This window comes from Carcharhinus amblyrhynchos, chromosome X, assembly GCF_965287045.1.
Source record: "Carcharhinus amblyrhynchos chromosome X, sCarAmb.v2.hapA, whole genome shotgun sequence".
NCBI lineage: Eukaryota > Metazoa > Chordata > Chondrichthyes > Carcharhiniformes > Carcharhinidae > Carcharhinus > Carcharhinus amblyrhynchos.
The window spans coordinates 5,502,204-5,529,084 of record NC_137359.1 but is presented as its reverse complement, the minus strand read 5'-3'; the positions used below and the strand labels follow the sequence as shown (position 1 = coordinate 5,529,084).

At 44.1% G+C, this 26,881-nt stretch overlaps 1 protein-coding gene across 8 annotated transcripts in view; it reads right to left on the bottom strand.

The window, feature by feature from the left end:
- The window catches only part of pan2 (poly(A) specific ribonuclease subunit PAN2), a 145,956-nt gene that overhangs the window by 57,017 nt on the left and 62,058 nt on the right, over nt 1-26,881 (bottom strand). For all 8 annotated transcript variants that reach the window (XM_080218084.1, XM_080218083.1, XM_080218087.1 and 5 more), the window contains 6 exons: nt 25,970-26,111; nt 18,566-18,703; nt 17,777-17,836; nt 16,889-16,979; nt 12,990-13,147; nt 8,684-8,827 (listed from right to left, as the gene is read on the bottom strand). In XM_080218084.1, the coding sequence (XP_080074210.1) occupies nt 8,684-8,827; nt 12,990-13,147; nt 16,889-16,979; nt 17,777-17,836; nt 18,566-18,703; nt 25,970-26,111 (733 nt within the window). The remainder of the gene's footprint in view (nt 1-8,683; nt 8,828-12,989; nt 13,148-16,888; nt 16,980-17,776; nt 17,837-18,565; nt 18,704-25,969; nt 26,112-26,881) is intronic.

Genomic DNA, 26,881 nt, shown 5'->3' with positions numbered 1-26,881 from the left:
CATACAGACTCGAAACATTAACTTAGTTTCTTTTGCCACAGATGCTGCCAGACCTGCTCAGATTTTCTAGCATTTTCTGCAATTAGATCTAAATTAGGTTTACTATGCATGCATGTAAACACACGCAGTCTGGTGAAAAGGCTGGTGAGCTACAGGCACAGATAACCTTGTGAGAATATGATGCGGTGATAGCAGAGACCTGGCTCAAAAACAGGCAGAACATGGTACTAAATATTCCTGGATACAAAGTGTTCAGGAAAGTTAGAAAAGGAAAAATAGGCTAGGAAAGAACTGAGGAGGTGAGGCAATAATGACAAAAGCAAATACAGTGCTGGAGAGAGGGTGTCTTAGAGCGATCAAAGATCTATTTAGTTAGTGCTAAGAAACAATAGAGCTACAAATTACACAACTGGATATTTTCTATAGGCCTCCAATTAGTGGGAAAGTTAGAGGCTCAAATCTGCAAAGAAATTACTGAGGGGTGCAAAAACTGTAGTTATAATGGGGGACTTTTAATTACCCAAATATAGATTGGGATAGTATTAGTGTAAAGGGGGGGGGGGGGAAGAGTTTCTGAAGAATATTCAGGAGAGCTTCTTTGATCAGTCCAATGGGGAAGGAGCCATTGCTGGATCTAGTTCTAGCAAACGGGTGATGTACCCATTAAAGAAACGGTGTTCATACTATCAGAAGGTTTAGGTTAGCTATGGCAAAGAACAAGAAGCAATCCAGAGGGATTAACTGGAGGAGGGCCAATTTTAATGGGCGAGAACAGAGCTGGCCCAGATAAACGAGAATCAAAGATTGGCAGGCAAAACTGAAATTGAACCATCAGCCAAGGGGAGATAGTATAGACACAGTCAAGGTACATTTCTACAATGGTGGCACAAACAAAGCCAAAGCTCCCCACAATTTAAAAATGATAGAGCAAAATGAAGCAGAAAAAATACAAATGTTAGGTTGATAATACAAGTGAGAAACAGGCTGAAGATATAAAGTTCAGAGGGGAAGTAAGAAAAAGCAGAGAGTGACTATGAGAAGACTATGAGCAGCTAATGGAAAAGGGAATCCAAAAGTCTCCTATTGGCAAGTCAATACTAAAAGGAGAGGAGTCAGTTCCAGGCCAAAAAGGGGATTCATAGATGGATGCAAAGGGCATGGCTTCGGGATGAAAAGAGTACTTTGCATCAATCTTCACCAAAGAAGGTTCTGATTCTAAAATCAGGTGGCAGTAGATGGCACTGGATCGGTTAAAAATTCATCAAGATGATGCATTTGAAAGGTTGGCTGTACTGAAAGTTGACGAGAATTTTACATGAAGTTTGAAAATGATGTAGTTCAATCCAAAACTAGGGTCTTCCATCTAAACAAGGAAACTATGAAGATATGAGGAGTAAACTGGCTGAGGTCAATTGGGGAACTATATTAAAATATATAATGATAGACAGGCAATGGTTAACAGTAAAATAATTATTACAAATTTACATTCCTTTAAGGAGCAAAAAGCCAGTAGGAAAAGTGATCTAACTATGGCTAACAAGAGAAATTAAGGATTCTATCAGATCAAAAAGAGCATATAAAGGTGCCAAAAAAATAAGCCTCAGGATTTGCAATTCAGTGAGGAAGAACCAAAGCACTGGTAAAGAAAGAGAAAATATAACATGAAAATAAACTAGCAAAGAACATAAAAATGGACTGAAAAAGCTTATTATAGGTATGCAAAAAGAAAAAAAGTTAAAGAAAAATATGGGCATCTTACAGGTGGAGAATGGAGATGGTTTAATGGGTAAAAAAGAAATGGCAAAGAAACTAAACAAATATTTTTTGTCTGTCTTCATGAGGAAAGACACAAAACATCTCCCTGAGCAAGAGCCAGAGAGCGAGCGAGCCACAGAGCATGCCAGAGAGTGAATGAGCGAGAGAGAGAAAGGGCGCCGGAGAGCGAGAGAGAGAAAGGGCGCCGGACAGAACATAAGAAATAGGAGCAGGAGTGGGCCATCTAGCCCTTCGAGCCTGCCCCACCATTCAATAAGATCATGGCTGATCTGAAGTGGATCAGTTCCACTTTCCTGCTTTCTCCCCATAATCCTTAATTCCCTTGTTTATCAAAAACCTATCTACCCGTGACTTAAATATATTCCGCAAGGCAGCCTCCACCACTTCAACGGGCAGAGAATTCCAGAGATTCACCACCCTTTGAGTAAAGAAGTTCCTCCTCAACTCTGATCTAAACTGCCCCCCCGCTGAACTTGAGGCTGTGTCCTCTAGTCCTGCTATCCTTTCTAAGCAGGAAAAATCTCTCTACCTCTCCCCGATCTATCCCCTTCATCATCTTATATGTCTCTATAAGATCCCCCCTCATCCTTCTAAACTCCAACGAGTACAGACCCAGTCTATTTAGTCTCTCTTCATAGTCCAACCCCCTCATCTCCAGTATCAGCCTAGTGAACCTCCTCTGCACTCCCTCCAAGGCCAATATATCCTTCCGCAAGTGCGGTGACCAAAACTGCACACAGTACTCCAGCTGCGGCCTCACCAGTGCCCTGTACAGTTGCAGCAAGACCTCCCTGCTTTTATATTCTATCCCCCTCGCTATAAAGGCCAACATTCCATTCGCCTTCCTGATCACCTGCTACACCTGCAGACTGGGTTTTTGCGATTCGTGCACAAGGACCCCCAGGTCCCTCTGCACCGTTGCATGCTGCAGCTTTTCGCTCTTTAAATAGTAATCCCTCCTACTATTATTTCTGCCAAAGTGGATAACCTCACACTTGCTAACATTATACTCCATCTGCCAGGTCCTCGCCCACTCGCTCAGCCTATCCAGATCTCTCTGCAGACTTTCCACACCCTCTGCGCAATTTGCTTTTCCACTCATCTTCATGTAATCAGCAAATTTCGTCACCCTACACTCAGCCCCCTCCTCCAGATCATCTATATAAATGGTAAATAGTTGAGGCCCCAGCACCCATCCCTGCGGCACTCCACTAGTCACCAACCGCCAACCAGAATAGCACCCATTGATACAAACTCTCTGCTTCCTATTAGACAACCAATCCTCTATCCATGCTAACGCCTTACCCCCAATTCCGTGCACCCGAACCTTTTGCAGCAACCTTTTGTGAGGCACCTTATCAAACGCCTTTTGGAAATCTAAAAACACCACATCCACCGGTTCCCCTCTGTCTACCGCACTAGTCACATCCTCATAGAAATCCCATAAATTTGTTAAACACAACTTCCCCTTCACGAATCTGTGCTGCGTCTGCTCTATCAAACCATTCTTTTCTCAGTGCTCTCTTTTTTAGGTTCCAGAGAGAGAGAGAAAGGGCGCCAGAGACAGAAACGGCGCCGGGGAGAGAGAGAGAGAGAGAGAGAGGGAGGGAGAGAGAGAGCCAGAGAGAGAGAGAGAGAGAGAGAGAGAGAGAGAGAGAGAGAGAGAGGGCGCCAGAGAGAGAAACGGCGCCGGAGAGACAGAGAGAGAGAGCCAGAGCCAGAGCCAGAGAGAGAGAGAGAGAGAGAAAGAAAGGGCGCCGGAAAGAGAGAGAGAGAGAGAGAGCCAGAGAGAGAGAGAGACAGAGCCAGAGAGAGAGAGAGCCAGAGCCAGAGAGAGAGAGAGCGCGAGAGAGGGCCGGAGAGAGAGAGAGACAGAGACAGAGCCAGAGAGAGAGAGAGAGAGAGAGAGAGAGAGAGAGAGAAAGAAAGGGCGCCGGAGAGCCAGAGAAAGAGACAGAGCCGGAGAGAGAGAGAAAGCCAGAGCCAGAGAGAGAGAGAGAGAGAGAGAGCCAGAGCCAGAGCGAGAGAGAGAGCCAGAGCGAGAGAGAGAGCCAGAGCGAGAGAGAGAGAGAGAGAGAGCCAGAGCGAGAGAGCCAGAGCGAGAGAGAGAGAGAGCCAGAGCCAGAGCGAGAGAGAGCCAGAGCCAGAGCGAGAGAGAGAGAGAGAGAGAGAGAGAGAGCCAGAGCGAGAGAGAGAGAGCCAGAGCAAGAGAGAGAGAGCCAGAGCAAGAGAGAGAGAGCCAGAGCAAGAGAGAGAGAGCCAGAGCCAGAGCGAGAGAGAGCCAGAGCGAGAGAGAGAGAGCCAGAGCGCGAGAGAGAGAGAGCCAGAGCGAGAGAGAGAGCCAGAGCGAGAGAGAGAGAGAGCCAGAGCGAGAGAGAGAGAGAGCCAGAGCGAGAGAGAGAGAGCCAGAGCAAGAGAGAGAGAGAGCGAGAGAGAGAGAGAGAGAGAGAGAGAGAAAGGGTGCCGGAGAGCCAGAGAGAGAGACAGAGCCGGAGAGAGAGAGAAAGCCAGAGCCAGAGCCAGAGAGAGAGAGAGAGAGAGAGAGAGAGAGAGAGAGAGAGAGCCAGAGAGAGAGAGAGAGCCAGAGAGAGAGAGAGAGAGAGCCAGAGCGAGAGAGCCAGAGCCAGAGCGAGAGAGAGAGCCAGAGCGAGAGACAGAGCCAGAGCGAGAGAGAGAGCCAGAGTGAGAGACAGAGCCAGAGCGAGAGAGAGAGAGAGAGCCAGAGAGAGAGAGAGCCAGAGCGAGAGAGAGAGCCAGAGCGAGAGAGAGAGCCAGAGCCAGAGAGAGAGCCAGAGCCAGAGAGAGAGAGAGAGAGAGAGCCAGAGCCAGAGAGAGAGAGAGAGCCAGAGCGAGAGAGCCAGAGCGAGAGAGAGCCAGAGCCAGAGAGAGAGAGAGAGAGCCAGAGCCAGAGCGAGAGGGAGAGCCAGAGCGAGAGGGAGAGCCAGAGCGAGAGGGAGAGCCAGAGCGAGAGGGAGAGCCAGAGCGAGAGGGAGAGCCAGAGCGAGAGGGAGAGCCAGAGCGAGAGAGAGGGCCAGAGCGAGAGAGAGGGCCAGAGCGAGAGAGAGGGCCAGAGCGAGAGAGAGAGCCAGAGCCAGAGCGAGAGAGAGAGAGTCAGAGCCAGAGCGAGAGAGAGAGGGAGCCAGAGCGAGAGAGAGAGGGAGCCAGAGCGAGAGAGAGAGAGAGCCAGAGCGAGAGAGCGAGAGAGCCAGAGCGAGAGAGCGAGAGAGCCAGAGCGAGAGAGAGAGAGAGCCAGAGCGAGAGAGAGAGAGCCAGAGCGAGAGAGTGAGAGAGAGAGAGAGCGAACGAGAGAGCCAGAGCGAGAGAGAGAGAGAGCCAGAGCGAGAGAGAGAGAGAGCCAGAGCGAGAGAGAGAGCCAGAGCGAGAGAGAGAGAGAGAGAGAGAGAGCCAGAGCGAGAGAGTGCCAGAGCGAGAGAGAGAGCCAGAGCGAGACAGAGAGAGAGAGAGAGCCAGAGCGAGAGAGAGAGAGAGAGAGTGAGCCAGAGCCAGAGAGAGAGAGAGCCAGAGAGAGAGCCAGAGCGAGAGAGTGCCAGAGCGAGAGAGAGAGCCAGAGCGAGACAGAGAGAGAGAGAGAGCCAGAGCGAGAGAGAGCGAGAGAGAGTGAGCCAGAGCCAGAGAGAGAGAGAGCCAGAGAGAGAGCCAGAGCCAGAGAGAGAGAGAGAGAGAGAGAGCCAGAGAGAGAGAAAGAGACCCAGATCCAGAGAGAGAGCCAGAGAGAGAGAGAGAGAGAGAGCCAGAGCCAGGGAGAGAGAGACAGCCAGAGAGAGAGAGAGAGAGCCAGAGCCAGAGAGAGAGAGAGAGCCAGAGCCAGAGAGAGGGACAGAGCCAGAGAGAGCCAGAGACAGGCAGAGAGAGAAAGAGACCCAGAGAGACAGAGAGAGCCAGAGACAGAGAGAGAGAAAGAGACCCAGATCCAGAGAGAGAGAGAGCCAGAGCCAGAGCGAGCGCCAGAGAGGGAGAGAGAGCGAGAGAGCGTGCGAGAGCCAGAGCCAGGGCGAGAGGCAGCCAGGGCGAGAGGCAGCCAGGGCGAGAGGCAGCCAGGGCGAGAGGCAGCCAGGGCGAGAGGGAGCCAGGGCGAGAGGCAGCCAGGGCGAGAGGGAGCCAGGGCGAGAGGGAGCCAGGGCGAGAGGGAGCCAGGGCGAGAGGGAGCCAGGGCGAGAGGGAGCCAGGGCGAGAGGGAGCCAGGGCGAGAGACAGCCAGGGCGAGAGACAGCCAGGGCGAGAGACAGCCAGGGCGAGAGACAGCCAGGGCGAGAGACAGCCAGGGCGAGAGACAGCCAGGGCGAGAGACAGCCAGGGCGAGAGACAGCCAGGGCGAGAGACAGCCAGGGCGAGAGAGAGCCAGGGCGAGAGAGAGCCAGGGCGAGAGAGAGCCAGGGCGAGAGAGAGCCAGGGCGAGAGAGAGCCAGGGCGAGAGAGAGCCAGGGCGAGAGAGAGCCAGAGCCAGAGCGAGAGACAGAGAGCCAGAGCCAGAGAGAGCCAGAGCCAGAGAGAGAGAGAGAGAGAGACAAAGCAAGAGGGAGCGAGAGAGACACATAGAGCGAGAGGGGGCTCAGGGCAAACATGAAACAGATAACATTTAATGTAGAGATGTAACAAGTGATACATTTTGGGAGGAAGAACAAGAGGCAACAAAGCAAAATGAAGAATACAATTCTAATGGGGGAGCAGGTGCCAGCAGATCTGTGGGCATATGTTCATAAATCATTGAAGAAAGCAGCATAGGGTGAGAAAGTGGTTAATAAGGCATATTAGATCCTGGGTTTTAGAGGGAATCCTCATTTAAATTGTGGTTGTGCTTTTGAAATTCGCAACTTTAAGTGAAACAACTTTTACTAAATCATTGGCTTTAAATTGATTCCTATGGGAGCCTGAGTTAGGCTCGTTCAGGCATTTCTTGCCCACAAAGAATAATGTACAAGTTGAAATACTGTACCATACGTGTGCACCACTATAAGTAGTTTATTTATTAATCACAAGTAAGGCTTGCATTAACACTCCAATGAAGTTATTGTGAAATTCCCCTATTCGCCACAGTCCGGTGCCTGTTCGGGCCAATGCACCTAACCAGCACATCTTTCAGGCTGTGGGAGGAAACCAGACACCTAGAGGAAACCCATGCAGACATGGGGAGAATGTGCAAATTCCACACAGACAGTGACCCAAGCCGGGGATCAAACCCCAGGTCCCTGGCGATATGAAGTAACAGTGCTAACCACTGTGCCACCGTGTCACCTCTATGCATTCCTAGTTGAAATAACTTACAAAATAAAATACATCACTAAATATACAGTAAAAGAAATACAATATACAATAAGCGTAAAATGCTTCACCCACTGAAAGTACTTTTAGACTGACCAGACCCAGCAAAGATTGGTGCAGGTAGCAGCTGGGGCCCCAGGGCTACCTGCACCAACCGACTTCTCCACTAGCTGGACGTCAGAACAGGACTTTAGTGTGAGCTCAGGCAGGATCCAGGACGGAACAGCTGAAGAACAAACGGGGGGTGGGGGTGGGGGCAAAGCAAGGCCAGGAGTGAGATGGGGGAAGAGGGTCGAGTGCAGAAGCACTGTGGTAAAGGTATGTGAGCAGGCAGCCCACAGGACAGGAGGTCTGTAGCAAACAATGTTAAAGTGAAACTGGTGCTGTTAAATGAATAATTATGTTATTAACAATGTTAAAGTGAAATGGTGTAAAGTGAGTCAACAGTAAGTGGGGACTTAGTGTAGAGGCAGAGAGTACAAAAGCAAGTAGGTTATGTTGAACCGTTACAAAGCACTGGTTTGGTCTCAAATGAAGTACTGTATCCAATTCTGGGCACCACATTTTAGAAAGGACGAAGTGGCATTCAAGAGGGTGAAGAATAGATTTACAAGAATGGTTCCAGAAATTAGGGATCAATTACAAGGTAGATTAGAAGAGCTGTGGCTGTCTGCCTTAAAAAAGGGAAGGTTGAGAGGAGATATGATCGATGCGTTCGAAATTGTGAGCGGTCTAGACAAAATAGAAAGGGAGAAATTTCTCCCAGGAGTAGAATGGTCCAGACCAGAGAAAACTGATTTAAGGTGAATGGCAAAAGAACCCAAGGTGACATGAGGAAAACATTTCTCATGCAGTGAGCAGTTAGGATGTGGAATGCATTTCCTGAGATTGTGGTGGAGGCAGGTTCACAATGTCGCTTTGAAACAGGAATTGGTTAATTATCTGAAAAGATTTGAGGGAACAAAAGAGAACTGGACTAGCTGAGTTGCTCTTTCAGAGAGCTGGCATGGACATGATGGACCAAATGGTCTCCTGTGCTATAACATTTAATGTACAAAAAGTATACTTTCTTCTTTCTACCAATTTCAGATCATGGAGCTGAAAAGGAGGGTGGCCAACATGCTACTCATACTATGCTGGTGGCACAATGAGCTGGCATGGTTTCCCTTCTTGCAAAGATACTTGATTTCTGGTGCCTCTCTGCTTAGCCCAAAGAAATAATCCCAGCACAGTGGCTGAAAACTTAGAATACAGTAAAATAAAAGCAAAATGCTACAGACGCTGGAAATTTGAAATAAAAACTGAAAATGCTGGAAAAACTCAGAATGTTTGGCAGCATTTGTGAAGAGAGAAACAGAATTAATGTTTCGAGTCCAAAGAGGAGTCACTTTGGATTCAAAGATCAATTCTGTTTCAGTCTTCACAAATGCTGCTAGACATGCTGAGTTTTTCCAGCCACTTAGTGTTTTTATTACTGAGAATACAGTGTCAGACAATTGATTAATTTGAATGCTCAAAGAATTTATGTTAGTAATATAAACAACATGCTTCTATACATCAACTTCAAAACACAGGTCATCCAAATTAGACAGTCACATCCAGACCACCATGGGCTCCATCACATTACCTGCTCCTGTGTGGAGATGTAATCGTCAATGAAGGGAACCCCTTCATTCGGTCCCTGGCCTCGCACACATGTGATTCTGGCAACTGACATTTGGCTTGGTTTTATGGTGGATTTTGTTCCATCGCTACGCAGCTCTGCCTCTTCCTGCAAGTATCACGTAGTATAAAACATCACAAACAAAAAAAAACCAAATGTGACTTCAGCAAATAAAACTGTGCCATCTAACTTTGGGCGGGAATCAGAGATCACAAAATTTATACACTTAAAGCAGATTGTTCTATTTTGAATTTTCTTTCGTTAGACACAATCTGCAGTGGCTTGACTAATAGGAATGATCTTAATTATCTTAAAAGCCAAATAATAGACTATCGTAAAAATGTTTAAAAATCTTATTTGACTTCATTAGGAAACATTCACTAGAAAACAATGAATCTCATGTTACGGTCCCCATACAAATGGATTACTTTTTGAAAAAAGGAATCTCCACGATATCAATAAAAAGAAAATCACTGGACAAGATTTCACTTTTTAAAACTCTTACAGTAAGAAACTAACCAAAATCAACATAGTATTGTTGAAAGATGAGGCATGCTGTCGAAGCATTTTGTACTCATCAGGACAGACACAAAAATACCAAATTTCAAAGGGAACAACAACGAGAAAATGGGGCCGATTGGTTGGCAAGTCAGGTCTGATTGGTTAAGATGTTGCCTTGGTGAATGCTCCAGGGGACTATAGTTCTCCATATCTTTGCTTATTCAAAAAAGATGTAATGTCTAGACATACTCCTTTTGCCTGCAGAAGATAGGTTGCTGTATATGCTACTCCAATCTGATAATTGATTGTTGTGTATCTCTGTGCATATTCACAAATGAGCCCAAGACTTGAAAATTGCCCAGTTTACCTCAAGTTACCCTGAAAGGGTAAAGTAGCTCAAAATTTTGAGCAACAGGTGAAGCTATTCATTTCACGCTGCAACTATGCAGTGGCAACAGAAGTGGTTTTTCCACTAAACGGATGCTGCCGTCAAGCCAAAAAGATGTTCTCTGCTTACCACACAAACGATTAATGTGGCATATAAATTTCAGTGCCAGTGTGATGCCTGCTAATGTAGGCTGTACATCCCAACAATTGGTGGATTGTATCAAATGGCACATCCTAGTGGCTGTTCACAATAGGCAGAACACTTCTGGATTGAGAATTGGTTAGCAGACAGAAAGCAAAGATTAGGAACAAACAGGGTCATTCTCAGGGTGGCAGGCTTTTTACTAGTGGGGTACTGCAAGGAGTGGTACAAGGTCCACAGCTGTTCACAATCTATATAAATGATCTGGATGTGGGGTCCAATTGTAATATGTCCAAATTTGCTGATGACACTAAACTGTGGGAATGCATGTTGTGAGGAGAATGCAAGGAGGCTTTGGAGGACTTAGGCTAAACGAATGGGCTAGAACATAGCAGATGGCTATGTGACTAAGTTCAAAGTTATTCACTTTGGTCGAAAAACAAGGTGTCAGAGTACTTATTAAATAGTGAGAAGTTGGGAAGTGCAGGCATCCAATGGGACCTGGATATTCATGCTGCTGAGTCACAAAAAGCTAGCACGCAGGTACAGCAAGCAATTAGGAAGGCAAATCATATGTTGGCCTTCATTGAGAAGGGATTTAAGTACAGGAGTAACGATGTCTGCAATTATGTAGAGCTTAGGTGAGACCTCACCTGGAGTATTCTGCACAGTTTTGGTCTCCTTAGCTAAAGAATATTTACACAAGGATATTTTGGCCTTGGAGGGAGTGCAGAGGAGGTTTACTAGGCTGATGCCGGAGTTGAGGGGGTTGAGCTATGAGGAGAGGCTGAATAAACTAGGCTTGTACTCGTTAGAGTTTAGAAGAATGAGGGGAGATCTCATTGAGACGTATAAGATGATGAATGGGATGGATAGGATAGAGGTGGAGAGACTCTTCCCGCTCAGAAAGGATAATAGGACTAGGGGGCACAGCCTCAAGATAAAGGGGGGGCGGTTTAGAACGGAGTTGAGGAGGAACTTCTTCACTCAAAGGGTGGTGAATCTCTGGAATTCTCTGCCCGTTGAAGTGGTGGAGGCTACCTCGCTAAATATTTTTAAGACACGGGTTGATGGGTTTTTGATAAGAGAGGGGATTAAGGGTTATGGGGAGAGGGCGGGAATGTGGAACTGAGCCACGACAGATCAGCCATGATCTTATTGAATGGCGGGGCAGGCTCGAAGGGCTAGATGGCCTACTCCTGCTCCTATTTCTTATGTTCTTATGTTCTAAAGAAAGATATACATGCCAAAGGAGGAGTGGCAACAGATATTCACCAGATTAATCTCTGGGATGATGGAATTGTTTTATAAGGGAACAGTGTCTATATTCCCTAGAGTTTTGAAGAATGAGGATGACCTCATTGAAATTTACAAAATTCTTACAGAGCACGACAGGCTGGTGAGCTCAAAGCCAGGAGACATAATTTCAGGAAAAGGGGTAGACCATTTCAGACCGAGATAAAGAGGAATTTCTTCACTTGGGGGGTGGTTAATCCTCTACCCCAGAGGGTTGTGGAAACTTAATCATTGAGCATGTTAAAGACAGAGATCCATAGATTTCTGGAGACTAATGGATACGGGGACAGTGTGAGGAAGTGGATTGAGGTGGATGATCAGCCATGATCAAACAGAACATGCCTGACAGGCTGTTCAAACATTCCTAAGATTATCAGTCGGGTTTGCAATGTAGCTCATTTACGTTTGCTTTATACATTCATATGCAAGGACTTGTCCTTTGCCAGCAAAAGAAATAGAACAAAATAATGCATTTTTTGAATAAACAAAATCATGGGGGAACAATAGTTCCCTGGTGCATTCACCATGGCAACAGCTCGACTAGAGCTGACTTCCCAACCAATCAGCATCTTTTCTCCGTGCAGTATAAATTGTTGTTCCCTTTGAAATCAGGCATTTTTGCATCTGGCTTGATAATTGTCAGAGGAAAAGCTTCAACATATGTCTCATGTACAGCCAAGTTGTGTATTACCAAGTGGCTAAAATCAATATAATTCAACCACTAGTTACCAGGTGAGGGATATTTCAAAGAGGTAAATTTCACTTTAAATAGTTGATACATCAAAGATATAGTTAACGTAAGTAAAAGTACTTGCATCACTTCTCACACAAATGTGGCACCATCTTCAATTCTCAGTCTTTCCAACTTGGCCTCTGCTCTATAGGGTCTCTCACTTTCCAGTCAATTGTTTTGGCCCTCAAGTCGCATTCACCAGCTTCTGTGCTCCATCTGATATCCCTGAATACAGTTACCACCAACAAGGCTCTTGCCTATGAACCCTCTCTCACTTGGGTCACTGCAGTCCTGGTAGCATAGAACCCCCAGAGGCTCCCCTCTAACATGCCTTCAGATGATCTGATGGGCTTTACAATACAAACAGCAGTGATGGGTCTTGTCCAATCCACAACCTGTTTGTCTTCCAGTCTTCAGCTCTCTGCTCTTTCCAACTGTATATCACACGCAGTCTCTGTCTGCCTTATTCTCAAAGACCAACTCAAGATCCGTTTGATGATTACCAAACCGAAAGCTACTCCATTTGAAGAGAACCTTACTGTTTGCTCTTTGCACAAATTCTCTGTGTTCTGAAGTGCCAAACAGGCTGAGCCAATTCCACTGTAATTGGCTTTCTATTTACCGGTTGCTGCTTAGCGGTTCATCTCCATGGCAATCTCAGGTAACATGGACATTTTTTGGAACCCAATGATATCATAATCAGGAAATCAATGAACCCTCTTTCAGAATACTCCCACTTCAGTCTGAAAGGGGACATCACACAAAAATGAAAATATCGGTTTGCCCAGCACATGGATTATCACACTTAGTGTTCAGAAATGGAATATTTGACACCCAATGCCATCAATTAGTTACAGGTATCACATGGGCTAAATGTGGACTAAAGCTCTTGTACTCTGGCCAAATAATGTAACTTAACCACAAAAAAGGGTATTTCTATTACACCAGTACAACATTTCCATAAGGACCATATTATTTAATCCTGCATGTTGGTCATTCACCAATCGGAGATTGGTGTCATTAATTGCCTGCACTCTCTCACTTTCTTGACTTGGAGATGGGGAATGAGGGAAGGCAGATAATGGGGCAATTTGTTGTCCAAAAATTTATGGTAAAATTGGAGTATTATATGAAAAATAAACTTAAACAGAGACACCTTCCCCAGGCAGGTTTGCAAAATTGACTCCTTTTTCAAGTTGTTTGATACATACCTGATTCAATGTAACAAACTCTGCATCCAAGCCCACTAAGTCACTGGGTTGGGGCATTTCATTCAGCATTAGTGGGATGAAAGTTGCATGACATTTTCGCTGCTTTCTAGCAAGGGACGCCTCTGCCAGCAAAACACTAGCTTCAATTGGATTCTTTACTGAAGGGGGAAAATAATTTAATTAATTACTGATAAAACAGACTTGTAATTAGCAGGCCAGTATATGCGCTGGAGATTAGAAAATATGAACTCAATCATATGAATAAACTATCCCCTAATTGGAAGCAGGGTTGCAGAAATAATAGCACCACCAAATCAGAGAGGTTTTGGGCTCTAGCATTCTGGACACTTACAGAATGACTTCCTCGTACTTCTCACATCAGGAAGAGCAGAATGTTGTGTGCACTGCTCCAATAACTGCTGATTTAAAAACAGAAAATGCTGCAAAATCTCAGCAGATCTGACAGCATCTGTGGAGAGAGAATAGAGCCCATTTCTCATCCAGATTCGAGACATTGGTTCTATTTTCTCTCCACAGATGCTGTCAGACCTGCTGAGTTTTTGCAGCATTTTCTGTTTTTGTTTCAGATTCCAGCATCCGCAGTATTTTGCCTTTATCACTGATGTATTAAGTGGTTGAGGCACAATTAATAGATATCTATTATTTAGCAAAATTATTATTACTGGTGTACTTCATTTAAAACAAATTTTGAGAAATACATGGAATGATTTAGACACAGAGACAAGAGATCCATCTGATGATTTCAACAGAAAAAACAACCACCTATATTAAACAGGTCATCAGCATAGAGCTGTTGGGCTGAGAGGCCTGTTTCGCTGATGTAAATTATGTATATTAGTAAAGGAAGGATTAAAAAAGTCAGGGTGAAGAATCATAGAATCCCTACAGTGCAGAAAGAGGCCATTTGGCCCACCTAGGCTACACCAACCACACTCCTACCCAACTCCTATCTCTGTAACCCAATGTATTTACCCTGCGGATTTCCCTTACATTAAGGGACAATTTACCATGGCTATTCTACCTAAGTGATTAGTGAACAGCAGCAAGGACCCTGGATGATTTTCCAGTACTTTGGCCCATAGGTTCTGTAGCTATTTAGAACAAAGAACAATACAGCACAGGAAACAGGCCCTTCGGCCCTCCAAGCCTACGCCGTTCATTGGTCCAACTAGACCCTTCGTTTGTATCCCTTCATTCCCAGTCTGCTCATGTGACTATCCAGATAAGTCTTAAACGATCCCAGCGTGTCCGCCACCACCACCCTGCTTGGCAGTGTATTCCAGGCCCCCACCACCCTCTGCGTAAAATATGTCCCTCTGATATCTGAGTTAAACCTCGCCCCTCTCACCTTGAACCTGTGACCCCTCGTGATCGTCACCTCTGACCTGGGAAAAAGCTTCCCACTGTTCACCCTATCTATGCCCTTCATAATTTTATACACCGCTATTAGGTCTCTATAGGATAGAGGTGGAGAGACTCTTCCTGCTCAGAAAGGATAGTAGGACTAGGGGGCATAGCCTCAAGATAAAAGGGGGGCGGTTTAGAACAGAGTTGAGGAGGAACTTCTTCACTCAAAGGGTGGTGAATCTCTGGAATTCTCTGCCCGTTGAAGTGGTGGAGGCTGCCTCGCTAAATATTTTTAAGACGCGGGTTGATGGGTTTTTGATGAGAGAGGGGATTAAGGGTTATGGGGAGAGAGCGGGAATGTGGAACTGAGCCACGACAGATCAGCCATGATCTTATTGAATGGCGGGGCAGGCTCGAAGGGCTAGTTGGCCTACTCCTGCTCCTATTTCTTATGTTCTTATGTTCTCCCCTCATTCTCCGTCTTCCCAGGGAGAACAACTCCAGTTTACCCAATCTCTCCTCATAGCTACTACCCTCCATACCAGGCAACATCCTGGTAAACCTTCTCTGTAGTCTCTCTAAAGCCCCCACGTCCTTCTGGTAGTGTGGCGACAAGAACTGGACGCAGTATTCCAAGTGCGGCCAAACCAATGTTCTATACAGCTGTAACATCAGACACCAATTTTTATACTCTATGCCCCGTCCTATAAAGGCAAACATGCCATATGCCTTCTTCACCACCTGTGATGCCACCTTCAAGGATCCGTGGACTTGCACACCCAGGTCCTTCTGTGTGTCTATAGTCCTGATGGTTCTGCCATTTATTGTATAGCTCCCCCCTACATTAGTTCTACCAAAATGCATCACTTCGCATTTATCTGGATTAAGTTCCACCTGCCATTTCTCTGCCCAATTTTCCAGCCTATCTATATCCTGCTGTATTCTCTGACAATGTTCATCGCTATCCACAAGTCCAGCCATCTTTGTGTCGTCCGCAAACTTACTAATCACACCTTCTTCCAAATCATTTATATATAATCACAAATAGCAGAGGTCCCAGTACAGAGCCCTGCGGAACACCACTAGTCACAGACCTCCAGCTGGAAAAAGACCCTTCCACTGCTACCCTGTCTTCTTGTGGTCAACACAGTAAAAAGTCTGACAACACCAGGTTTAAGTCCAACCGATTTATTTGATAGTCAACTCACAAGCTTTCGGGGTTAGTCCCTTCATCAGGTGAATGGAGAGTTCTGGCCATTCACCTGACGAAGGGACTAACCCTGAAAGCTTGTGAGTTGACTATCAAATAAATCGGTTAGACTTAAACCTGGTGTTGTCAGACTTTTTACTGTGTTTACCCCAGTCCAACGCCAGCATATCCACAGCATTCTGTGGTCAAGCCAGTTCTCCACCCATCCAGCCACCTCACCTTTTATCCCATAAGATTTAACCTTTTGCACCAACCTGCCATGAGGGACTTTGTCAAACGCTTTACTAAAATCCATATAGACAACATTCACGGGCCCTTCTCTCGTCAACTGTTTTTGTCACCTCCTCAAAAAACTCCACCAAATTTGTGAGGCATGACCTCCCTCTCACAAAGCCATGCTGTCTGTCACTAATGAGATTATTCTATTCTAAATGTGCATACATCCTATCTCTAAGAATCCTCTCTAACAACTTCCCTACCACGGATGTCAAGCTCACCGGCCTATAATTACCCGAGTTATCCTTGCTACCCTTCTTAAATAACAGTACCACATTCACTATCCTCCAATCCTCAGGGACCTCACCTGTGTCCAATGAAGAGACAAAGATTTCTGTCAGAGGCCCAGCAATTTCACCTCTTGTCTCCCTGAGCAGTCTAGGATAGATGCCATCAGGCCCTGGGGATTTATCAGTCTTAATGTTCCCTAAAAAACCTAACACTTCCTCCCTTGTAATGGAGATTTTCTCTAATGGGTCCACACTTCCCTCTGAGACACCTCCAGTCAACATGTCCCTCTCCTTTATGAATACTGATGCAAGTATTCATTTAGGATCTCCCCTATTTCCTTGGGCTCTAAGCATAATTCCTTTGTCCCCGAGAGGTCCGATTTTTTTTCCCTGACAACTCTTTTGTTCCTAATGTATGAATAAAATGCCTTAGGATTCTCCCTAATCCTGTCTGCCAAGGACATTTCATGACCCCTTTTTGCCCTTCTAATTCCCCGTTTGAGTTCTTTCCTACTATTTGTAGCAATCCCTTCTGCTTCCCCAGTTATGTCAGCAAACTCAGCAGAGACTGGTCATCAAATTTGCAATATTTTTGGTCTATGCAATTCAGTATTACATTGTACAGTGCAATTAACTACTTTCTCTTGCCATATTGATACACATATTGTTAGGGGTCAACAAGCTAAAGGCAGTATGCTGGGCATTACCCAAATAATATTGTACCAAGGGTGGAGTAAATTTGGGTTTCTTCCAGATAATCCTATGCTTCTCCAGTCAGCAATTCATGATTTGATAATTCAATAAATGTTACCTACTGGTTAAGTCGTATTTGGAATTCAGATTCCGTCTAGCGTAGTACAGAATACAGGGAATCTTCCAACTCAAATCAAACTGCACAGCTTCACACTGCAAAAACAAAATGCCAATTTTAAATCCCTACTTCAACAAAATTCTCACCAACCTCCCATTTAAGAGAATTTCTTCTTTAGATTCCCATGTGACAGGTGACACTCTTGTCTAAGTGGTTCATCAGGTAAGCTTCTCAACAGGCCTCTTGCCAACATTATTCTGTAACTTTCTATTAGATGATGTCTAACAATGATTCTCCACATCTGTGAAGCTGTTAGCTTCAGTTTTGAATCTTAACTCCTTCCCCCTTCTACTTCCAGTCAGCTAACAGTAGGAGCTTGTTATACATGGAACCAGGGCACAAACCTGCATTCTATTAGTCTGGTAAAATTCACCAGGATGCCTATATACTGTTACACTTAGTTATTCACTTTTGTCCTCACCCACCTCCCAGTTACATATTCTAAATGGCTAGAAATTGTGCAAGAGTAATCTTTTCTCTGCATGTTGAAGTTGCTGGCCACGCTCACATTTCCCTGTAATGACCACAAGCTGAAACTCAGAACCATGTGGAGTCATGGGTCACATATTACTGTAGTAGCACTTAGCAGCAATATTGATATAGCCAGTTGTTGCTTCCACTAAACTGAATTATCAACATACTTTGCGTGTGGGAGGGGGAAGGAAGAGATAATAAGCTATCATGGAAAAAGATTTTTGATCTATTCTTAGGGCAAAATCACAAAACATGAACAAAGAATGCATTTCAAATGTTGCTACCCTTCCTCCTTCCTTTTCCTTCTCCCTCAACATGGTTTCAATACCAAAAAGATAAAGTCACCATCATTTATTACCTTGTCAACTGGTTCTATGAGAAAGTCATTAAACAGATACCACTGTTTGTGAGTGACACCCTGAAACATAAAGTACGGTGTGAGATACACATGTTAAATGCTGGATTAAGACAGCCGTTTCATACATTACTGAATTGGGGAAACCCTGACAAATATCAACACCTTTCCAGAGACTCCTGTCCTCAATCCAAAAGGCAGTGTCAATTACCCAAAGGAAAACAGTGTAAATATGAAAATGTTACTATTGATATACAACAGAAAGGTTATGCTAGTATGCCAATGAATACAGGAGTTGGATGCCCTCAGTGATGCCTTGATGCATACTCGAGTCCAAGGAAAAAAATTAATTCAAAAAAATTAACTAAAGGAAAAATTATTGGTCTTAAGTGGTGGTGGAGGTTCATTGCTAAAACTTTACCAAATACCAACCTACGACTTCTAAAAATGGAAAGATTCTCTCACATTTTAGAATTGGCAACTGCCATTTGGCAAATCCCCATCCCTGTTTATTGAAATCTCACTTGATAAGGTTTTGAGATTCTTTAATTGTTCAGCATTTTGGAAGGACAGTGGACAGCAGTTTCAAAGCAGCTGCAACAAGGCCAACTGATAATCTGACAAGATCCTAGGAATGATATATCTTACAGTACTTAAACACTTTACATTTTGTAGAGTTGATTTTTCTCCCTCTAATGAAACAGTTGAGCTAACAGCATTACTTACAGTAGCTTAGAACTGACCACTCTCATTACCAGTGTAGAAAGCATCTGGCAGCAAATCATACTGTACCTCCTTCCGCTGATGATACGTTTCCCCAACCTTAATATGTGCCACAAGATTACCACCAGTCCGAGGATCTAAAATGTGTGCCACTGTCACCACTAGATCATACAAGTAAGTGTTCTCTTCATCTTCTGAAGGTCTCAGCTATAGAACAGGGCCAAAGTAAACAGTAAGCCACCTTAGGCTGCTCAATGATTTCCACATAACAAATCAGTTATAGTTTGAAAGTACCAGATCTTAATATACTGAATACACACTAGCCTGAATATAGGTGCATTTGACTTAAAAAATAATAAGCCTAAAAAGTAAAAGCAGCGTCTTGTGATGCTGATTATTTAAACACATCAAAGAACAAATTTCTTCAAAGTAGATTTATGTTGTTAACATAAGAAATAGGAGCAGGAGTAGGCCATCTAGCCCTTTGAGCCTGCCCCGCCATTCAATAAGATCATGGCTGATCTGTCGTGGCTCAGTTCCACATTCCCGCTTTCTCCCCATAACCCTTAATTCCCCTGTCTATCAGAAACCTATCTACCCGTGACATAAGAACAAAACTTCACTGTTCAAGTTAAACTATAAAATTGGAATGTTGGAAACGATGTGTAGTTTCCAACATATCTTTAAAATTAATGTTTCCCAGATCTTTCCCTTCCCTCCTTCTCTCCCAACACTCAGTGAATTATTCAGCACAATCCTCAGGTTTTGATCTCTAACTCATAGTAAAAGTACTTCCCTCCCTGTCCTCTTTGCAGAGATGCAGATCTGCACAACAGCACAATTGAGTCTGAAATTCAATATATTATCTTTGTCTGGTCTGGCTATTGTTTCAAAAAGGATTTTAATCATTTCAAATTAGCGTTAAAAGATGGAAAATCATAATTACAAAAATGACACATTGAAAAGTCTTCAATTCCAGTCGTCTGATTATAATTAATTTCTAAGCTGCACTGTTAAAGTTTATTTATTCGTCACAAATAGGCTTACATCAACACTGCAATGAAGTTACTGTGAAAATCCCCTAGTCGCCATACTCCAGCACCTGTTCAGGCACACAGAGAATTTAGCATGGCCAATGCACCCAACCAGGAAGGAAACTGAAGCACCCGGAGGAAACCCATGCAAACACAAGGAGAACGTGTAAACTCCACACAGTGACCCAAGTCGGGAACTGAAACTGGGTCCCTGGTGCTGTGAGGCAGCAGTCCTAACAACTGTACCACTATGTTACTAGCTTCTATGTAAAACATAGGAGTACATGCAAAACATATATTATCTAGGGAGTAAACATAAGTATTTTCATTTCCTTCAAAGAAACTCTGGGAGGGAATACAGGAAAACATATTCCCTCCGGGTGCTCCAATTTCCTTCCTGGTTGGGTGCATTGGCCATGCTAAATTCTGTGTGCCCGAACAGGTGCTGGAGTATGGCGACTAGGGGATTTTCACAGTAACTTCATTGCCTTGGTGATTATTTTCCAAACGTCGCTGGATTCCGGGGAAGTGCCGGAAGATTGGAAAACGGCTAATGTTACGCCGCTGTTTAAGAAGGGTGGCAGGCAAAAGGCAGGGAATTATAGGCCGGTTAGTTTAACGTCTGTTGTAGGTAAAACGTTAGAATCCGTGATCAAGGAGAAAATAGCGAGGCATCTTGAGGGGAATTGCTTGATAGAGCAGACGCAGCACGGTTTCATTAAGGGGAAGTCATGTCTGATGAATTTATTGGAGTTCTATGAGGATGTGTCTAGGGTGGTGGATAGAGGAGAGCCGGTGGATGTGGTGTTTCTTGATTTTCAGAAGGCGTTTGACAAGGTGCCTCACAAGAGGTTATTGCAGAAGGTCGGGGGCATGGAGTTGGGGGTAGGGTGTTAGCATGGATAGAGGATTGGCTGTCAAATAGGAGGCAGAGAGTGGGGGTGAATGGGTGCTATTCAGATTGGCAGTTGGTGACTAGTGGAGTGCCCCAGGGGTCGGTGCTGGGGCCTCAGCTATTTACCATTTATATCGATGATCTGGAGGAGGGAACCGAGTGTATGGTGTCGAAATTTGCTGATGACACCAAGATTGGTGGAATGGCAAATTGCGCGGAGGGTGTGGAGAGTCTGCAGAAGGATCTAGATAGGCTGGGCGAATGGGCCAGGAACTGGCAAATGGAATTTAATGTTGGCAAATGTGAGGTTGTCCACTTTGGCAGAAATAATGGTAGGAAGGACTATTACTTACATGGCGAAAAACTGCAGCAGGCGATGGTGCAGAGGGACCTCGGGGTCCTTGTGCATGAGTTGCAAAAACCCAGCCTGCAGGTGCAGCAGGTGGTCAGGAAGGCGAATGGGATGCTGGCCTTCATAGCGAGGGGGATTGAATATGAAAGTAGGGAGGTCTTGCTGCAGCTGTATAGGGCATTGGTGAGGCCGCAGCTGGAGTACTGTGTACAGTTTTGGTCGCCGCACTTACGCAAGGATATTTTGGCCTTGGAGGGAGTGCAGAAGAGGTTTACTAGGCTGATACCGAGAGGGTTGAACTATGAGGAGAGGCTGAATAAACTAGGCTTGTACTCGTTAGAGTTTAGAAGAATGAGGGGAGATCTCATTGAGACATATAAGATGATGAATGGGATGGATAGGATAGAGGTGGAGAGGCTCTTCCCGCTCAGAAAGGACAGTAGGACTTAGAGGGCACAGCCTCAAGATAAGGGGGGGGGGGGAGGTATAGAACGGAGTTGAGGAGGAACTTCTTCACTCAAAGGGTGGTGAATCTCTGGAATTCTCTGCCCGTTGAAGTGGTGGAGGCTGCCTCGCTAAATATTTTTAAGACGCGGGTTGATGGGTTTTTGATAAGCGAGGGGATTAAGGGTTATGGGGAGAGGGCGGGAATGTGGAACTGAGACACGACAGATCAGCCATGATCTTATTGAATGGCGGGGCAGGCTCGAGGGGCTAGATGGCCTACTCCTGCTCCTATTTCTTATGTTCTTAGGATGCAATAAGGAGCAGTAAATACAATTAACAAAAAATATTTTTGAACCCAATTATAATTAAACTGAAGCATCATATGTCAGCTGTGATGGAGAAAGGAACAGTGGTCGAGTACAAAATATTCCAGTTTTCCAGTATATAAGGACCCACATTACAGTCACATTGATACCAGGCTTCTGCCACAAGGGCTCACTGAGAGCTGTGTAAGTAGCAGTGCTCCCTCTAGTAGCTATAGCAGGTACTGTACTATTTGTTCAGTCAACACTCTTTAAATAAACTTCACTTGCAAAAGTGAGTTACTTGCATAACCGCAATGGATTGCTAATGGTTTTACTCCTCAAATTTCCTACTACTTAGCAAAAGGAAATGCTAGCCATTTCTGTAACTAGAGAAATTAACCTGGGCACCAATTGCAAACTTAACATTCAAGACAATTTTCTGTTTAAATGGTCTTTCCTCCAGGTTTTGCTCTCAAATATATCCATTTTCCATGCGTTGTGGAAAAGACACTAACCACTTCACCTTGAGAAAAATATCTGCACATAATCTAGTTCCACTTCTCAACCCAAGCTGCTGTGTAACTAACCATTAAATCATGCACAGCAGCTCACTGTCAACTTTTTTTCCAATTAAGCAAGGAACCCCCTAGCAGCACCTGCTTTCTAATTCCATCAATTGAGACAATAGCCTGGTTATATAAGCTTTCATAACGCAAAATGAAAGTCCATGTACACCACATGGGTGGCACGGTAGCACAGTGGTTAGCACTGCTGCTTCACAGCTCCAGGGCCCTGGGTTCGATTCCTGGCTCGGGTCACTGTCTGTGTGGAGTTTGCACATTCTCCTCATGTTTGCGTGAGTTTCCTCCGGGTACTCTGGTTTCCTCCCACAGTCCGAAGACGTGTGGGTTAGGTTGATTGGCCGTGCTAAGAAATTGCCCCTTAGTGTCCAGGGACGTGTAGGTGAGAGGGATTAGTGGGTAAATGTGTAGGGATAAGGGGGTAGGGCCTGGGTGGGATTGTGTTCTGTGCAGACTCGATGGGCCGAAGGGCCTCTTTAAACACTGTAGGATTTTATTCTATGAACTCCATCAACCTTTGCTGTTACCACTACAAAAAAATCAAGCAAGTTGGTTAAACACGATTTCCCCTTTAGAAATCCATGCTGACTCTTCCAATCAACCTAATTTTTCCATGTGACTATTAATTCTATCCCAAATAATTGTTTCTCGAAGCTTCCCCACCACTGAAGTTAAACTGGCTGATCTGTAATTGCTGGACTTATCCTTACAACCATTTTTGAACAAGGGCACAATGTCTGCAATCCTCTAGTCCTCTGGCACCCCCTGAGTTTAGGGAAGACTGAAAGATTATGGCCAGTGAGGAAAGATTATGGCCTTATGAGGAAAGGTTGAGGGAGTTGGGGCTTTTCTCTTTAGAGCGGAGGAGGATGAGAGGCGACTTAATAGAGGTTTATAAGATGATGAGGGGGATTGATAGAGTGGACGTGCAGAGACTACTTCCTCGGGTGGATGTAGCTGTTACTAGGGGGCATAACTATAAGGTTCATGGTGGGAGATATAGGAGGGATGTCCGAGTAGGTTCTTTACTCGGAGAGTGGTTGGGTGTGGAATACACTGCCTGCTGGGATAGTGGAGTCGGGCACTTTAGGAACTTTCAAGTGGTTATTGGATAGGCACACGGGACACACCAGAATGACACGGAGTGGGATAGCTTGATCTTGGGTTTGGCCTGTACTGTGCCGAAAGGCATGTACTGTGCGATACTGTTCTATGTTCTAAAACAGAAAAACAATTTTTAAGCAGGGCTCCAGGGAACTCCTGCACTACCTGTGGATTCTCTTGGACAGCTTGGCAGTCAGCCATTCCTCTCTGACTCATGGTTTCTAAGCTGTGGTGTAACCACCTCCCTGAATGTGCTTTCCAAGTGGCTCTCAGCTTTGCAGATGCACCACAGTGACTCCAGCTGCCTCACGAGCTCTGAAATCCAGAACTCAAGTTTCTGCAGCAGTTCCTGCACATATGCTCATCTTGAACATCAGTAGCGTTCATAATTCCCACACATTGCAGTCCACTCGACCAAGCTGCCCTGCCGTGTCTTAACTTAGCAGACGTCTGAGAAATGTTATTGCTCATGGAATAAAGAGCATAGTAGCAACGTGGATACAAAATTGGCCGAGTGATAGGAAACAGTGAGTAATGGTCAAATGATATTTTTCAGGCTGTAGGATGGTTTGTAGTTGAGTTCCCCAGGCACGGTATTGCTTTTTCTGATAATATATTGATTATCTAGATCTTGGTGTGCAGGGTCAATTTCAAAGTTTGTGGATGATACAAAACCTGGAAGCATTGCAAACTGTGAATAGGACAGCACAGAATATCAAAAGGACATAGATAAGTTGGTAGAGTGGGCAGATAGGTGGCAGATGAAGTTCAATGCCGAGAAATGTGAGGTGATGCATTTTGGTAGGAAGAACATAGACAATATAAACTAAAGGGTAAAATTCTTAAGCAAGTGCAGAAGCAAAGGGTGTATATGTGCATAAGTCATTGAATGTAGCAGAACAGTTGGAGAGAGAGCAGTTAAAAAAGCATATAGTATCCTGGGCTTTATTAATAGGGGCATTGAGCATATCAGCAAGGAGGCTATGCTGAACTTATATAAGACAATAGTCAGACCTCAGCTGGAGTACTGTGTACAGTTCTGGATGCCACATTATAGGAAGGGTGTGAACACATTGGAGAGAGCACAGAAGAGGTTTACAAGAATGGTTCCAGGGGTGAGAAACTTAAATTATGAGGATAGATTGGAGAAGTTGAGGCTGTTCCACTTGGGAGACAATGGGGCTAAGAGAAAATTTGATAGAGGTGTTCAAAATCATGAGGGGGCTGGACAGATTAGATAGGGAGAACATGTTCCCACTTGTAAAAGAATCAAGAACAAGAGGGCACAGATTTAAAGTAATTTTCAAAAGAAGCAAATGTGATGCGAGAAAAAACGTTTCCACATAGCAAGTAGTTTGGGTCTGGTATGCACTGCCTGTAAGTGTGGTGGTGGCAAGTTCAATCAAGGCATTCAAGATGTCAGGAAACAGAGCTAGTTTTAAGTGATCTATGTTTGTATTGTTAAACATTAGAAATAAGATTTGATTTAAGTAGGTTTAATTTAGTGGTTCTGTGTAAGCAGAGTAAAACTACACTCAGATTCATGTTAGACAAATGTGTTTGGGGGTTTTGGTCAATTCAAGTTGTGCTTAGAGAGAGTTATGGCGTGAAAAGTAAATTAAAGCTTGGGAAAGGAAGGCTTTTTGTGATTCTTTTTAACTGAATTCATAGCAGCTGTTGACAGGCAGCAGAAGAAGAAACATCTCTCAGCATTGCTAGAGGAAAGGTCAGTGGCAGAAATCTAAAGGACAGCTAGGAAGTCTGAAGTTCGAGAAACAGAGGAAATGGGGACTGGATTAAGATATGGTTCAATGAAGACAGACAGCTGAAAAAAAATTACCTGGCCAGAAGCCAGAAAGATATCGGAAGTGATTATAAGTATGTGATATCTTACTACAGTTTGAGAAACATTAGATTAAATAATTGTCAGGCAAACAGTTGCTGGATCTCAGGGCTTGTGTAAAAGCATTCAAGACAAAGGAAACCTGAAGGAGAATTGGAAAACCTGGAAGAAGATCCTTGTTAAAACTGTGGGGACGAAGCTTTATTTGAAATAGTTGGAAAATCTGGAAGTGAATGCTTGATGAAAACAGCTGATGGAAAGCATTGTTTGAAAGATTTTAAAGTGCATCTTTCGGAGTGTGGAGTTTGGAAACTTATGCGACAATTATCTGGGAGAATTTGAGGAGAAACCCACAAAAGATCGAGTGAGTGGCATCTGCCAGTTGGTTTTTGAATGAGGTGTTATCCTTGAAATTTGTGTACATTTGTGAAGCTAAGCGGGGAGAAGAGTGAAGTATTGTATCATAATCAAACTTTTCATGTTTAATAAATGTTTTTTCTTGTTGTTAAAAACTAATAGGCAATACTGTGACTCTCTTCCTTCGTGTTTTCTAAAAAAAGTAAACGTTACAGTCTTCTGAGCCAAGATTCCCTTCTAGGATCTTCCTCTCCAGTCGTAACATCAACTGAATCATAAGGGCGCATTAATTATTTGAATAGAAACAATGTGCAAGGGTACTGGGTAAAGACAGGAGAATAATACTAATTCATAATGTTCATTTGGAGGGCTGGTGCAGACATTATGGGCCGAATGGTCTCCTTTCACCATAACAATTCTGAGATTCTGTGAAGTGTACCACCACCCGATTTCGATTACCTCTCAGATCTGCACTAAAAATTTAGATATCAGAATCAATCTTTCAAGGTTTGAAAAGACATAACAAGCAATCAAAGCCTAGAAATAGTTACATACGCCTTCATTTTCAGTCCAGTTTGTGACTTCCAGCTCTTTGTTTTTAGTGAGCTTCATCTTGATAGAACATGGGATCCATATATTTTTCAGTTCCTCGATTGATGTATAGAAGCTCAGGCCTTCTGCATTACAAAGTGCTTCCCTGAAAAAAAAATGAATGTCTCGACTTGTAAATGGAACTTCATATTACTGTCAACAGTTACATGAAATTCAGCACTTTTTTCCTTTAGGCGTTGGGATATTTGGGATATCCTTTGAAATTAAATGAAAAAAATTCCAAGAAGATAGATTATCCAAGGAAACATGCAGGATACGCTAGTTAGTGTTTGTATTGACAGATAAAGCTTTTCATCAGCTTTGCAAATTATATAAATACCATACAAGTAAAGGTAATTATGAACTATTTTATTTGTACCACAGAAGTTTCAGATGTAATAGTTGGAAAAGTAACTATCTTTTCTTCCTTTTGAAAAAGCATGCTTACCTGATAAATTGAAAGAGAATGATACAACTTTATATGAGACAACAAAATAAACTGGAATTTATTTTTCAAAACTTCATTCAGATATAGTTTAATAGATTTGCTCAATTCTTTGACAGAGATACTGGGTGCATCTGTTCAGAAGGAGCAGAGTTCTCAGTTCTGTAGAGAATTGCTGGCTGGTTTTTCTCAAAAGGCGCTGTGTTCTCTGGAGTAAAGTGACAACCAGAATACCAATCAATAGCCCGCTGTTGCAGTTGAAATATTCAGATAATAAACCAGTTACCTGAGGGTGTGTTATCAGAGTGGCAGAAGGTGGTGTTCCACAAGATTCAGTGCTGGGACCACTGTTCACAATTTACATCAACGATTTAGGCTTTGCAATCAAATATAATTTCTAAATTTGTGGATAACACCAAATTGGTGGGAGG